This window comes from Myxine glutinosa, chromosome 4, assembly GCF_964187855.1.
Source record: "Myxine glutinosa chromosome 4, kmMyxGlut1.1, whole genome shotgun sequence".
Taxonomy (NCBI): domain Eukaryota; kingdom Metazoa; phylum Chordata; class Myxini; order Myxiniformes; family Myxinidae; genus Myxine; species Myxine glutinosa.
Genome location: NC_136264.1, coordinates 76,568,327 through 76,584,233, shown reverse-complemented (window position 1 = coordinate 76,584,233; position 15,907 = coordinate 76,568,327). Strand labels below are relative to the sequence as shown.

The window sequence follows — 15,907 nt, the reverse complement described above, 5'->3', positions numbered from 1 at the left end:
TTGGCAATATGTCTTGGGTTGGAAGGGACTGAACAGTGGGTGGCCAAGCCATTTGTTCTGTAGCTTCAAATTTGTCAAGGATATCGTTTCGCAAATTTCTAGCCGTTTCTCTGGACCTATCAACAGAACGAAGTGTGTATGTTGCTTTGACAGCAATGCCTACATCACACTTGAGATTATACACCAGGTAAGATTTGAAACATCCATCATCACTGATGGGACAGAAACAGAATGTGTCTTTGTACAGGTCACATTTCTCTAATTTGTTTTTCAGATTTCCCCCCCTGTAACTTGGATTTGAATGGGGAGTTTTAGCTAGTTCAGATACATATATGTTTCTCAAGTCAGACAACCTGAGCACATCTTTCTCCTTTACAACCTTTTCATTTATCAGTTCACATATTCTATTGAATGATTGTTCATGTGCTTTCTCAAGTGAAGCTTGTTGCTCAATGTGTCCAGGATTGCTACTTCTACACTTCTCAGGTCTCTGCATGTACTGACATCGACAACTCCGATGGTACATGGCTCGCATGCAAAAGGTCAAAACCGGATATGCGCAGAAGAAGTTTCGAGTCTTGTTTCTTTTCGGCCTCCCGAATAACTGCTTCACCACCTCCGCGTTCAAATTTTGTAGTTGGTTCAGTTGTCCAAGCGCCACGTACTTTTATAGCCTTTTTCCCAACCTTGTTACAGAAGACACAGTCTGGTTGAAATAAGACCATCTTTTTCGGTAGATGATCTTCGTGACTCCCGTCTTTTCCCCAAGTCAAGAGATTCGTTTGGCTGTGGAATTAACCGGTTCAAGTTAGACGTGAAGCGTTGGTAACAGTCCCTGTGATACCCGTGGTAAATGGAGTAGGTTGATGGAATCTGCCTGCAGACATCTTCCATTCGATTTGGGGATTCGAAAGGTTGAAATAACCGTTTTTCACTGATTTGCAAAAGTCTTTTTAACCTGGCATCTGGATCTTTCGAATTCTTGAGAAATATAAAGTATTGGCACTTGGAGTCTTTCATGTGAATGATACAAACGTTTTCTATCGATTCTCTGGGTGCCTGACCATCTTCAGCTTTACCCTTCTTTGCCGAGCCTACATCCTCCGAGTCTGCATGGTCTTTCTGGTCTTCAGACTTCCTCTTCCTCACAGGGCGCTCCATGCTGCCTGAAAGAAATAAGTACATTGCAGTTTGCCTTCATGCATTGTTTGGGCCATTTGGGCCATCCTCTAAATTCAAAGGACCGCCAACCAGTCAATAGTTGGAATTTTTCGAAGCTGTTTTTTCCATAAACTGTCTTGATATATGTACTATCAAAAAGGCATAATAAAACATTCCTTTACCAATTTCTTGCCTACCTCAGGTCATTTTTAACTTTCAAGGTCATGGATTTTGGGCAACCCCCAAATTACGTCAGTTTGACCTCTGGTGACCTCACTAGTGACCTCATTTGCATATAACACATATCATTGTAAAGAGTGTCCCAGGACAAACATAAGATGACTAGGTAAAAAGTTATGGCCATTTGAATTTCGCCTACCCCTAATTTGCGGAAATCACCGACACAAGGGGGTAACATCAAAATATGTGTGGGAGGTACCTTGGGAATGAGTTTTTTTTTCTGTTAACATGGTTTTTCCTAACCCCTAAGGTGGGGGGTACATGGACATACCCGGGAAGTTAAGTTGTGGGGGGGGGGGGGGGGTGCATGTAAACCCTACTCAGCCCACGGACTATTACACTTGCGGCTTAGCCGCGTACGTAAAAAGCGAATAGTTTGCAATAGTTCAATTAGCGCGAACAATGCGCTTCACAATCAAGGCTCGAAACTGTTGTGCGCACGTCAGTCTTCTTAATGCAGTTCTCGCACGAGTGCTCCGGATCAGTTCTCATGCACAGCGCAATTCATCCGAGTCCTCTGCGAGCAAGTGCTTCTCTTAGCTCAACTCAGACCTGCGCATCCCTTCTCATCTGTACTCATCTCCAGCCAGTCCTGTTCAAGGGTTTGTGTGTAGACTTATATAGCCTTGCCCAGCGAACCCTCTGGAACTCACCAGACGTTTCTTGCCACGCCCTATCACCCCATGCCCTCTCAGCCCTGGTTGGCTGTTGCTCTTACCGTCACCGCCTTCTGACGCGCTGCTTGACGTGGCCACGCCTCGTCCTCGCGCTCCTCCCTCTTTCCAGGCCTACCTCGTGTCATTGGACTTGTTTCGAGTGAAACCAAGGGCAGCGAACGCTGCTGGCCGCCAAAGCGTAACAAACTTGAGGGATGCCAAATGGGGCGTGGGATCGAGTTTGCCCATAGATGTAATTAGAGGGCAGCCGCAAAATGAAAGGACCTAAGCTCAATTCTTTACACAACACAGATGTCACTAGGGAAATGGCCTACTCTTACACATACTATGACATAACTAATTCTAATGGGCCTACGTGTTGCTTGTGGACTAACTATGGGGGGCAAACCTTTAACCTTTAATGATGTTGTATGTACAATTCTCAAAACCTCAACAATATTAAGGGAACTCAAAGGGAGTGCATGAATGAAAATTGGGTGTTTGGGTAAATGAAAAACCTCTTTCTGAAGATCGTTAACTCATCTCATGAAAACACTTATTCTTGGTCAGCCTGCTCTCCTTCGCAGGGAGAGGGCCGCTTTCCCTCGTCTTAATCTGCCATTTTGTTTCGGCCTCTTGCCTTGGAACAGGCCGCACAGGCCTCTGGTGTACATTTAAAGACTGGGCAATGCGTCTTCTATCATTAAATGAAGGCACCGTTTTGAAGAAACAAAAGGTACATTTTGATTATGACTCGTGTTGACGAAACTAGTTTATGCATGTTTTGATTGTGGCAGCGATCTCATATACACTACTCAATGAAGGTATGTTCTCGTGATGCAGAGGAAAGTTCGGCCGACTTTTCAAGAATTATAAAGAGACTGATGGACATGTAATTCACATATGTGAAGTAAATAACCATTAGGAGGCGACGAAAATTGGCTTGGTAGTGGGAAATGTTTGTGTACATAATTTGTTGGGAGACCAGGAAAATTTCTGAGATGTTTTTTTACTTCTTATTTTCGAACTTATTATGTATACATACACTTTAAAGGACCTTTGCACTCTTACACTTTAAGGTTATATGAAATGCACGCATCCACTTCCGTACACTCAACATCACCTCTGAGTTTATGTACACTTTAAAAACTAAAACAACACGTTGAAAACTGAACAAGGTACGTTTTTATTGCAAGGAAAATAGTCATGATTAATATTTGAAGTCTTGAATTTAACAATATGTCCTTTTGTCAGTGTTTTGTATGTGTGCTGTAAGCTGTCAATGTCCAAGGCTGTGTTCAGTTACGAAGCATCTAGCTGGCGATTACCATGCCAGCCGTTTCTTCAACGGTTTTTAATGGGAGAGCTTTTGAATCAGCCACGTATCAGTTTTGGTGGAGAAAGTCCGAATGGTGGAGAAAGTTCAAAAATCAGTTTTGAATCGGCCACAGACTCGTCACTCATCACCCCTCTTCTCCCCCCAATCCTCCCACTTCCCTAGCCCCATTTCCTTCTTAAGAGGGTTGCGATGAGGTAGGAATGGAGAACTGAAGGTGTAAACATGGCAAAGAAGTCAAGGCATTGCCTGATGACTAGCTTTGATACACCTGTTGCCAATTGAACCTTCCACTCTTTTGGGCAGATATTCACAGTGGAAGGTTGTTCATGACCCACATCCCACACAGGTAGATAAAGTAGCACCAATACCCACTAATTTGTTCATTAGATATTAAAATAGGTCTTGCCATCTGCCAGGCCTGCAACATCCCCTTTGTATTGGATTGGCTGGCAGTTATAACTAGGTCCAGAAGATTGGGATCCAGTGAGATGCATGACACTCACACGACTGTGGTGTTAAATATATATCACCAGACCAACACATCCATGCACACTAGAGTCCACCATGATATGCATAAAAGTGGGAAAATAAAAATTTGTTGTGGAAGTGCAAAATCTGACAAAATCTGAATTTATTTTTTGAATAATCTTGGTTAGTTGGCATGTGACATGTATATAAGCATGTAGGATAATGGCATTAGAAAACATCAATGTACTTTTTACATTAATAAGGACATTGAGAAACAAAAGATGAATCGGCACAGTATGTGGTTTTCAAAACTCAGTTGTCAGCTTACAAGGCACCAACTATTGGAGGTCAACCCATTTATCATGCATAGCTTTTTCTTGAAAAAAAAACGTTTATGTGCTAACCATACCATGCTATGGTAAACTAAGAGTATGATGCACAATACTGTTATGGCAATATGTCATTTTCATGACGACATGCAATGTACCCACGTGCTTTTGTGGCAACATGCTGTGGATTTCTGAGTCGCAGCATGGTGTGAGAATTTAGATTGGTTGCATCACTTTAGGACTCTTGGTTCCACGTATTCCATGCCATCCATCATCAAAGACTTTTAACAAGACCAAAAAAGTGGCTCAAAAAAACGCATTTAAATCTCGTAATACCTGTACATATAAACTAATATTCAATTATGTCCTTTCATACCTTTACACTAAGGAACACAGTCCTTTTTAGGGACTAGTCAGTCTGTGCCAGAAGAAAAGCATAGACAACGAATTTCATCAAAATGTTGACAAAAGTACACTAATGGCCATGAAAGAAAAGGTGAAGCAACATTTTGCATGTGAGGCTTTCAAAGCAAAAGGGTGACGAAGCTATATAATCGGCAATGAAGAACTGGTCTTGCTTGTAAAGGTGTGTCAATCTGTTTTGGCAGACGGATAGAGCGGTGGATGACACCAACAGAACGTTTATTGAGGTATACTAACCGTTGTGGGAAGCAAGGAGAACCTGACATTTTTTGTGTTAACCTTTCAAAAGATGAACCCTTCTTTGGCATGAAGAAGGGTTAATGCCTGAAAGGTCAGCTTCTCCTTTCTTCACACAATGGTTGGCATACCTCGATCAACGTTGGTGATTCCATCTATTATACTTCGGCAAGACGGTGAAGATTTGTTGAACATTTCCATGAGCACTGGCAGGATGTCAGAACTAACATGCACAGAACTCACAAAACCAACAATTCCACCCGCCCAGCATTCTACCGTTCAGATGACATTTTGTGGAATCTCTGTCCATCATGGACCGACAGAAACCCGGAATGCAAGGAACAAATCATGATTTTCAAACTCTGTACACTTGCATCAAATGGAGTTGATGAGTATTTTGTTTTCTTCATCAAGTTGAGCGTTTTTATTTTTTCTCCGTTTTTCTGTCTTCACCTCTGCCTTTTGGGGTTTTTTCCCTTCTATTTACTGGTCTCTCCCCTTTCCTTTTAAGTTTTCCTTTTTTCTTTCCTTGACCCTGGGTATACCCAGCACGTATACAAAATTTGGTGATTGGCCAAGGAGTATGGAATTGTACAGAAATCAAAAAGGGCTGCGCATATATATGTATGTGCACACGCACACACACACACACACACACAAACTCACGTCTACCATACCTGTGTTCTGAAACCTGCATATGGAGATAACAACCAACAACTCAGGCACACATTCTACCATGACGCATATTTATTTCTCAAAATAATCAGCACTGCAGTCCACCCATTTCTGCCAACATTCAAGTCGTTTTGTGATGCTGTCACGATAGAACTGTGCATGCCTTGACATCATTGTCAGAAGAAAAATATTCTTCACGGTGTTTAAGTTTTGTGGAAGAGATGAATATCTGACGGAGCCAAGTCCGTCAGATATTCGTCAGAACACTACAGAGAAAACTTGATCGAAGATTGCAGCCAAGGATTGTGATCCTTTGTGGCGGTACTCCATTGACCGTCTCTCACTCTCATCTCCAGTCAGTCACCACAACTCTAATCTCCATGAAGTCACCCCAACAATCATCTCATCTCCAGCCCTTCACAGCACTGATGCCGTGCTGCCCTCTACCATCTTGACTAACATATCACTGAAGCATCTAGTGTCAGAATAACGAAACTTCGCACCCTGTGGTGGTAAGAACTAATGTGCAGACTGCGCTTTGTTTCATTCTATCTTTACTTGGTTTGGTGAAAGAAAATAAGAGGATATACTTTTCCAACACGCCCTTGTATTGGTCTTCCCTACGTTTGTTTGACAATCTATGCCCTTTTTAAGCTTGGATATTTTCAAGTTTGTTTTTATGCCTTCACTGATGAAGTCGCCAGAGGCATTAAGTTTTGGGTTAAAAAAAAATAAATCTTAAGTCGAGGCTCGTGTAAGAGCTAACACATAGAACATAGTCGTGGCCAAAAATATTGGCACCCTTGCACTTTTTTCAAATAATGCACCATTTCTTCCAGAAAATTGTTGAAATTTAAAAATATTTTGGTATCCACATATGTATTTCTTTTGTGCAGTGGAACAAAACAAAAAAAGCTGAAAAAAATACAGATCTTAGCTTATTCCACACAGAAATCCTAGAATGGCCCAGACAATATTATTGGCACCTTTTAAAATTTGTTATAAATGAGATTTCAAGCAGGTGATTCTCCTTTACTTTGGAATTGACCACCTGTGGTGAGTTGCAAGTGTCTGCAATATAAAAATCACTCATTCAACCAGTTTGAATTGAGAAAAGGAGTCATTCTGCTGTTTTGTGTCACTGTGTGTACCACAATGAGCATGGAGAAAAGAAAGAAAACCAGAGAATTGTCTGAGGAGGCCAGGCACAAGATTGTAGCCAAGCATGGACAATCTCAAGGCTACAAGTCTATCTCCAGAGACCTTGATGTTCCTGTGTTCACCGTAAGCAATGTCATCAGGAAGTGTAAGGCCCATGGCACTGTAGCCAATCTCCCTGGACGTGGCCCCAAGAGAAAACTTGATCGAATATTGCAGCGAAGGATTGTTTGAATGGTGGAGAAAGCACCTCGATCAACTGCCAAACAGATTCAAGCTGACCTTCAGACACAAGGGGTTGCATTGCTGCCTCTGGCACTGGGTGCCTTGAATGTATGCATGGCATCATGAAATCAGGAGATTACCAAGGCATTTTGGAGCACAATGTTGAACCCAGTGTCAGAAAGCTGGGTCTCCGCTGAGGGTCATGGGTCTTGCAGCAGAACAATGACCCCAAATAAACTTCAAAAACCACTCAGGAATGGTTCAAGACAAAACGCTGGACTGTTCTGAAGTGGCCAGCGATGAGTCCAGATCTAAATCCCATTGAACACCTGTGGGGAGATCGGAAAACAGCAGTTCGGAGAAGGCACCCTTCAAATCTGGGAGAACAGGAGCAGTTTGCACAAAAAGACTGGGCTAAACTTCTAGTAGAGAGGTGTAGGAAGCTCATTCATGGTGTTACGTGCTCCTCCCCAAACCCCGGTCACGGTGTACCTCCGAGCCCCGAGAGGAGTCACGGCAGAAAGATGTGTTATTCTGTATGTCAAAGATCAATGGTGAAACCACACCAATTGTTACCAACAAACAAGTATTGTATTAAGATCACACAAGAATAACAGTACAACAACAATAGTAATCAATTGTACAACCAATATATATTTCCTATGATGGTACCATCAGGTTCGTACAATATAACTCACTGTGCTCCAAGTGAGCGAAAAGAAGAACATTCCCAATGTCTCTATTCCGGCATCAAACCAAAGTCGATCCGCTCCAGTGATCGTCAGAATGATGTCTAATCGAGACAAGAATCCCGTTTGGATGACAGTCACAGTCACGCTGCCAAAGCTGCGCAAAGGTGCCCTCAAGGCGACTGGGAAATCACACTCGGGTATGGATGTTCCACGGCTCCCAATCGGCGAACCGCAGATTTCCCACTCAAAAACCACGTTACACACACACACCAGATTAACGTCTGAATGCAGTGAAAATGGTTGAAGCGAAGTGAAAAACCTTGAGCGAAGCGCAAATCCTGCGCGAGGTAAAAATGGCCGATGGCCCGTTCTCGTGGCGTAACGGCACTCCGATGATTCTCCTCGGAATCAACCGCAAAACCTGTCACGCAGGTTTATCAGTCACAGCGATAACAACTCTGTCGCAGGAATCCCTTTCCCAGGAAACCCCAGGTTCACACGTGACCCTCGTTCGCTCAGGACCTTGAAGCAGCTCGGCTTCTTGTCCGACTCACTCGCTCCGCCTTCTCTTCCTCCTCGTCGTCGTCCGGTTCCGGTTTCATTTAAAACATTAACTTTTTTACCTTTTGAAAATAGTAATCTCTATTTCCCTTAAACGACAACAATAATAGTACATGGAATCAAAAATGTTTACAGTGGATGAAAACCACAACAACGGAAGTGACGAATCCGTAACAATGGCTATAGGAAGCGCTTGACTGCAGTTATTTTGCCCAAAGGCCATGCTACCAAATATTAAGTCCAGGGTGTCAATAATTTTGTCAATGCCATTTATTTTTATTTTCTGATTTAAAAGGATATATTAAGTTCTGAATTTTAAAAAAAGGTTCTGTAATATTAACAGTGAAATGAAAAATTTTGGAGACCAAATACTTTTGTCAATTTCAACTTATTTTTAGAGAAAATTGTGAGTTATTTGAAAAAAGTGCAAGGGTGCCAATATTTTTGACCACGACTGTATAATAAAGGGAGCGTGAGATAAGAGGGGGAAAGAGAGGAAAGAGAACAGGGACATCAGGAGATCCGTGGAAATGAGAGGGCTGGGGTGGGGTACACAGAATAAACAAGATGAACACTCCAGAGACCTTCAGGAAAGAAAACGGAATTTGAAGGAGGTATCCTTCGGTACGTTTGTGATAGGTTTTTATTACCGCGATAACTTAAGAATGGCCAAAGGGATCCAAGTCAAACTTGGTACAAGTATGTATAATGATGTAAAGATGAAATGATTCGATTATGGGGTCAAGAGGTCAGAGGTCCCACTAGGTAAAAATTCTGTTACTGCACTAACTTGTGAACCAGTGATGGGATTCTGACCAAACTTGGTATATGTACTCATATATATTATGATGCAAAGACGAACTGATTAGATTTCGGTGTCAACGGTCAGTGGTCATGTCAGGTAAAAATGTGATACTTGAAAACAGCTGATGGGATTTAAATCAAACTTGGTACAAGTATGTATGATTATGTAATAATGTGGGTGGAGGCATATCAGGCGACGAAGAAGAGTGCTGTTCTATTTTTCATTCTGTATCTTGTGTTTGTCATTGTACACGTTTTATGGTATTATAACTATGATAAATGATAATGATACAACAATTATGATGATCATTATGAGTGTGACAGAGTGCATTTTGTTTCCCCTGCCTTGTTTTAGCTTTTTGGTCGGATGCTGAAAGCGAGTATTGCCATCGATAACGGGCGTGCCTCTGAATTCATTCGGAAGAAGCGATATGCAGACAAGACACGCTGCTACGAGTGTGGGGCAAGTTGTTTGCCTTGCTACATCCGATTTATCAGGGTGTTCATTAAGTTGTTTTTTTTAAAGTTAATGAATAATTGGTGTTGTTGTGCAGGAAGATGGCCACATGAGTTATGCTTGTCCTAAAAATTTGCTGGGGGAACGGGAGCCACCCAAAAAGAAAGAACGAAAACGGAGGAGGATGCCAGCGGAACCTACAGAGCAAGAAGCCGAAATGTACATTTCTTTGCAATTGAGCACAGACATGATGCTCGTTTGTGCTTCAATTTTGTGATTTCTCATGAATTGCTTTGTCTCTTGCAGTTCAGAGAGTGATGAAGGAGAAGATCCAGCACTAGACAGCCTCAGCCAGGCCATCGCCTTCCAGGTTGGATGTGTTATTTGATGGATTTTCATCTCTGCTAGTTTGACTTTGGAATAAACTAAAATTTGGTGTTCATCTGTCTTGACGGTGTGTGCCCCGGTTTAGAATAGGTACACGGTATCCCTGCGTGTCGTAAGAGGCGACTAAAGGGTTGGCGTCAGGAAGGGCATCCGGCCATAAAAACATTGCCTCAAAAAGGAAACATGATGCTTCTCATGGGGCCCGCAAGGCTAACCCCTGCTCTAGCAGGGAAAATGGCCTTAAAAAAGGGGGAAAAAATAAAAATAATCTGCCTGCTGGTACAGATCGTTAAGTGATGAACCTACCTGAAGGTCTTGTGATAATAATCAAGGATATAATTTTGATCTGATTAAACATTCCACATTGTTTTTAGAATGGACACATTCTGCTACCGTGACAAAAGTCAAACAATGTGTTTCATGTAAATGGCGGAGTTGATCATGATTGGAAGCTTTGCTATCATATGGTTTGTTCACCAAACCAATAAGGTTCCCATGAACTTCATGGAAAAAATTTTTTAACCTTGTCTATGTCACCCTATTCTCTCCCATCTCAGCAAGCCAAGGTAGATGAGGAGAAACATAAAGTGGGTGCAGGGGGAAATGACACCAGTAATTCTCCACCACTGTCCTCTCGACACCCGCGTATCAAGAAGAGTGCATACTTCAGTGATGAAGAAGAACTCAGCAGTTGAGCTGCAGGGTCACTGGTTTTGCCCAGGTGGCCGAATGTACATACACAATCTTACTATCAGGATTGGGACAATGCATCCAAGCTTACAAATGAACCTTCTCAAACCTGCATGTGCATATTTTCTCATGCTGCAAAGTATTTTGCAAAAGTATGCAACCAATATTGAAACTGTTGTAATAAAGATGTCATATGGTAAAGAGCTGACTGACATTCAACATGTAATGGTTATTACCTCCGCCACCAAAGGTGGATGGAGGTTATGTTTTCACCCATGTCTGTCCATGTGTTTGTTTGTTTGTGAACAAGTCATCTCAAAAAGTTGACGGATTCGGACAAAATTTGGCAGAAAGGTAGCATATGTGACAAAGACGAAATGATTCGATTTTGGTGAAGATCAGGATTCGGATCTGGCTAGTATAATTTTTTAAGTGATTCTTCACCATTGGGAGATAGGGCCAAAAATGATACGTAGCAGGATATCTCAAAAAGTTGTGGACGGATTTGGATGAAACTTGGTGGACAGGTTGTGTGTGTGACGAGGAATAATCGATTCAATTTTGGTGAAGATTCGGATCCGGATCTGCCTAGTAGACTTTTTAGTGATTCTTCACCATCGAGTGATATGGCCAACCAGGCAGAGGTATGCTCTCTACTGAGTGCCGTTCTAGTTTACCAAAGCATTTTTATTTCTAATACTCCCATGGCATGATGTGACTTGATTTGTAAACAACCATGGAAAGGTTGCATAATGATATTCCAATGACGTCGACTGTCAATAACGTTTACTGCACATGTGCAACCAAAGCATTTACAGATTTACTACAAAGCCACTTACAACAAAGTTTGTCCAAAATGCTGGTGGCAGCGTAGGTCTCATTTTAGATGAACTGGTTACACATGTGGAATGGAGGGTTGAAGGGGAGGTGGGTTTGAGTACTCAGAACCAAAAGGTTTACGAAAGTTTGGTGATTAGAAATACTGCAATGTGCATGGCAAGGAGTGGTAAATGCATTTTTTGCATTGTCATTATAAATATCATGTCTGCACATGTATTTTGCGAATGATGCACACGTTGGTCCAAATATGGATGATACTAGATAACTGTACTATGAGTGCGAGGCGGCTGGAGTTGGCAGTGAGTGAGAATGGTGAAGTTTGGAAGTTTTGAAGGAAGGAGTTTTCCAACTGCTCCTACAGTTGGAAGCACAAGGTGTTTGTTTTTTTTTGTTTGTTTTTTGGATACAACATCGAGGCTCGTGAAAGAGCTAACATTAATCACACAAAAAGACAAACCGACACACACAACACAAAAAAACAAGGGGAGCGGCGGACAAGATGGGGAGAGATGGGGAAGGACACAAACACATTTGAGAACAGGGACATCGGGAGGACTTGGGGGGAGGTGGGAGAGGAATAAAACATATGAACACTGCAAGGACTCTGGGGTGAATTACCGGGGGTAGAAAAGATCAAGGTTTTCGATGGGGGAAGATAAGAGATGGTGGTGAACAGCTGTTTTAAAGACCTGGAGGGAGGAGTGGGATTGAAGGGAGTGGGGGAGTTTGTTCCAGAGGCGGGAGAAAAGGGGAATGAAAGAGTGAAGGTGAGCAGAGAGCCTAGACTTTGGCAGTTTAACCATAAGAGGGTTGCAGGCAGATCTTGTGCGACCTGAAGGAATATTGGGGGGACAGAGCACAGAGAGAGCTGGGGGAGCAAGGCCGGAGAGGAGTCGGTAGAAGACAGAAAGTCCACCAACCTGCCTGCGGTGAGTGAGTGAAAGGCCCTCGGAGTTGACTACATCGCAGGAGATTCCAATGATTCTGAAAACTTTGGCCTCAACAGCGTGAAGCCGAGCAAGGTGTGAGGCAGGAGCACCAGCCCAGAGGGGGGAACAGTATTCCATTGAGCTGCGGATGAAAGCCTTGTATGTGGTGAGGAGCTCAGGTGTGCCAAGGAAGGACTTCGCACGACGGAGGATGCCCAGTCGGCGACTGGCTTTGGAGGCCAGCTTGGAAATGTGGTTTTCCCAAGAAAGATCATGGCAGATAGTGAGACCCAAAAGCTTGAGCGACAGAACTTCTTGGAGAGGATTGTTGAGAAAGTAGATGGGAGGGTTGTCCAGTCGGTCCTTTCGGAGAGACATTGTAAGAGTGTGAGATTTGTCAGGATTGAAAGACATGTTCCACTTGTTTGACCAGTCTGATTTTGTCCAGGTCTGCAGAGAGTGAGGAGGCTGCAGACTGCCGATCTGAGGGATGAGGAATGGAGCGGCAGATAGTGGAGTCATCAGCAAAGAGATAGAGAGGATTTTCCAGAGAGTCGGAGAGGTCATTGATGAAGACCAGAAATAGCACAGGGCCCAGAACACTACCTTGGGGAACTCCAGCCAGAACAGGAAGGGAAGATGAGAGAAATCCATTCAGGGCCACACGTTGCCGTCGACCAGAGAGGAAATCCGCAAGCCATGAGTGGAGATTTCCCTGAATACCATAGGTGAGTTTGGTGAGCAGAGCTGGGTGCCAGACCGTATCGAAGGCACGTGATATGTCAAGTGAGACAGCTCTGATTTCCTGTTTGGCATTGAGGACCTCCATCCATTGTTGAGACAGCAGAAGCAACATGTCCAGAGTAGAATGACCTGGTCTGAATCCAAATTGATGATCAGAGATCAAGCCATTGGAGAAGAGGAAGGATTTGATATCTGAAGCAATGATGGATTCCATGACTTTGCTGATAATTGGGAGCAGGCTGATTGGTCTGTAGTTGCAAGGATCTGTTTTTGCGCCTTTTTTGTGTAAAGCGGTAATGTTTGCTGATTTCCAAGATGCTGGCAGATGACCTTGAGCAAAAGAGGGTGAAAAGAACAGAGAGAGGGTGAGATAGAGTGGCAGAGCAGGATTTTAGGACCCGAGGGCTGATGCCATCTGGTCCAGTTGCAGAATCAGAGTCGAGGTTTGATAAAAACTTCTCCACCTTGTCAGGAGAGAAGGACACAGAGTCCAGGAGCAGTTGGGTTCGACTGGGAAAGGTGGGAACAGAGAGAGATGGGTTTGGGACACAAGATTTTGAGGCAAACACAGAGTTGAGGCATTCGGCTTTGTCACATGCGGTGTCAACTGTGTAGCCATTTGAGGTAAGGGAGGGGATGGAGGGGGAACAAACACCAGAAACGGATTTGACCAGACGCCACCAGGATTTGGAGGAAGGAGACAGGTTTGAGAGTTCAATCTTGAGGGTGGAGAGATGGTGCTTCCTGGCACTCCTGAGGGTAGAAACACACTTGTTTCGAGCTTGGTGGAAGGAACTGAGATTGCCTTCAGTTGGATTTGCCTTCCAAAACGCAAAGGCAAGTTGTTTCAGGGCAACTGCCTCACCACAAGATTCAGTGTACCATGGACGGGAGGAAGGGTAAGACAACTGAAGACGAGATGGGATAAATCTGTGCATGAGAGAGAGCAGTTTGCTTTGGAAGAATTCCCAGGAAGAATTGATGTCAGAGGCATTAGAGATGGGAGACCAGTCCAGTTGATTGATGGCTGCTTGCAGACCGTGCCAGTCGGCCTGAGTGAAATGCCAGACTCGTCGGCGCTGAGGAGGCTCTCTGAGAATGGCCAGTGAGATGTCCACTTTAACAAGCACATCAGAAGAACCGATTGGAGCAGAAGAAGAGCAGCAGACATTTGCAGGGAAGTTTGTCATAACCAAGTCCAGAAGAGAAGATACTCCATTGACTGAGATCCGGGTCGGGAAATTGACAGATTGTGTCAGTCCCAATGAGTCGCAGAAGTCCTTTGCTGAGGTGCCATGGCTGGTGAGAGATGAACCCACACCCAGCCAGCTGACATGATGACAGTTGAAGTCGCCACATATGAGGAAGAGAGAGTTTGGATGAGTTGATAGAAGTTGGTCGATGTTGTCCGACAGAGAAATGTAAATGGAGTCATCACTGTTTGGAGGACGTTACAGAACACATATGAACAAAAGGTGGGAGCGGAGAGGAAGCCGTAGCCAGAGGTACTCCTGTGGGTGGGGTGGAGAGAGGGCAGTGCAGGGAGAGTGCGGAAGAGAGTTTTTGATAAAGATAGCCACCCCACCACCAGGACGAGGATCGGGTCTATCGTACCGGAGGAGGGAGTAACCAGGAAGAGATATTAAGGAATCAGAGACATCTTGAAGGAGGAAAGTTTCTGTTAAGCAGATCAAGTCTGGATTTTCAGAAGCAACCTGAATGGAGAGATCAATCAGGTTTGAGCGAAGGCCCCGGATGTTTGAGGTCCATACCGTTAGTGAGGAGAGAGGGGGAGCATCGGGTGCAGGACAGGACAGGGGAGGGGTAGGGTCAGATGAAGGGTGAGAGGGGGATGTAGGAAGAGCAGTTGATAGTGTGTCAGAGATTACAGAAGAGTTACAAGAAAGGGAAGGATGAGGAGGACGAAAGGTTTGATGGTGATGGAATGAGGCACAGTGAGAGTTTGTTTGAGGGGGGGGCAGAGGAAAGTAGAAGGTTGGGGGAGGTGGAGGTATGACATAGGAGGGAGAGGAAGTGGGGAGGAGGCAGCTTTGAGAAGGAGGTGGGAGGGAGAATTTGGAAGGGATGGTTGGGGGGGAGGGGCAAGGGGGGAGTTTAGAAAGTGGATGATTAATGAAAGATGAACATATATAACAAATTGGGTTTGTTGTGATTTTCAAGTTAGCGATTCGTTTAAGAACGATGGAGGGGGGATGGAATGAATGAGAATTTAGAGCATGGAGTGATTTGGAATCATAAGAGATTGAATATTTTTTTGAAATGGAATGAGTTGAAGAGGAAATTGAAAGGAGCCTTTTAAATAAGAAGAAAAACAGCGTGTTGTAATAAACCACTGAATAAAACACTGAAGGGGATAGTTGAAACATATTTAAACAGAACTGTGAAGAACAATCTTATATTCACAAAAATACCAATGGGGAGAGGAAGCCTAGAGCGACGACCACGAGTCACTTGAACAGGGCAAAAGGTGGAAGGCAAGGGGAAAATGGGGGCGGGGCGAGACAGCGCACGTGGGCAGAGGCAAAAGCACACGAGGAGAAAGGGAAATAAAAGTTTTTTTTGTTTGTTTTTTTGTTTGTTTTGGGGGGGGGGGTGTGGGGGTTACAACATTAGACAAATAGTAGATGTTTGGTGAAGCTTGGTGGAGAAGGGGAAATCAAAAAAGCTAGCAAAACAGCGAAGGAAGGAACAACCTTTGACGGGGGAAGCCTGAGGCTGCAAGGCCTTGCTCGCGACGCGGCAAACAAACGATTAATTTATGAAAGATAAACACCGAGAAACTTCCAAGGGGGACACTATAAGTTCACACACCGAACGATAAATACAGTTTCGACAAAATACAATTGTGAACAGACTTAACTTTGAAAAACG

The 15,907-nt window shown here is 43.7% G+C and overlaps 1 protein-coding gene across 10 annotated transcripts in view; it reads left to right on the top strand.

Moving 5' to 3' along the window:
• The window catches only part of ZCRB1 (zinc finger CCHC-type and RNA binding motif containing 1), a 38,506-nt gene extending 27,785 nt beyond the window's left edge, over positions 1–10,721 (top strand). For 9 of the 10 annotated variants that reach the window (XM_078776016.1, XM_078776009.1, XM_078776012.1 and 6 more), the window contains 4 exons: positions 9,324–9,431; positions 9,523–9,644; positions 9,732–9,795; positions 10,370–10,721. In XM_078776016.1, the coding sequence (XP_078632142.1) occupies positions 9,324–9,431; positions 9,523–9,644; positions 9,732–9,795; positions 10,370–10,507 (432 nt within the window). In that variant the 3' untranslated portion in view covers positions 10,508–10,721. Of the gene's footprint in view, positions 1–9,323; positions 9,436–9,522; positions 9,645–9,731; positions 9,796–10,369 lie in introns of all 10 variants that reach the window. The other variant, XM_078776007.1, reaches the window with a different exon arrangement.
• The last annotated feature ends 5,186 nt before the right edge of the window (positions 10,722–15,907 follow it).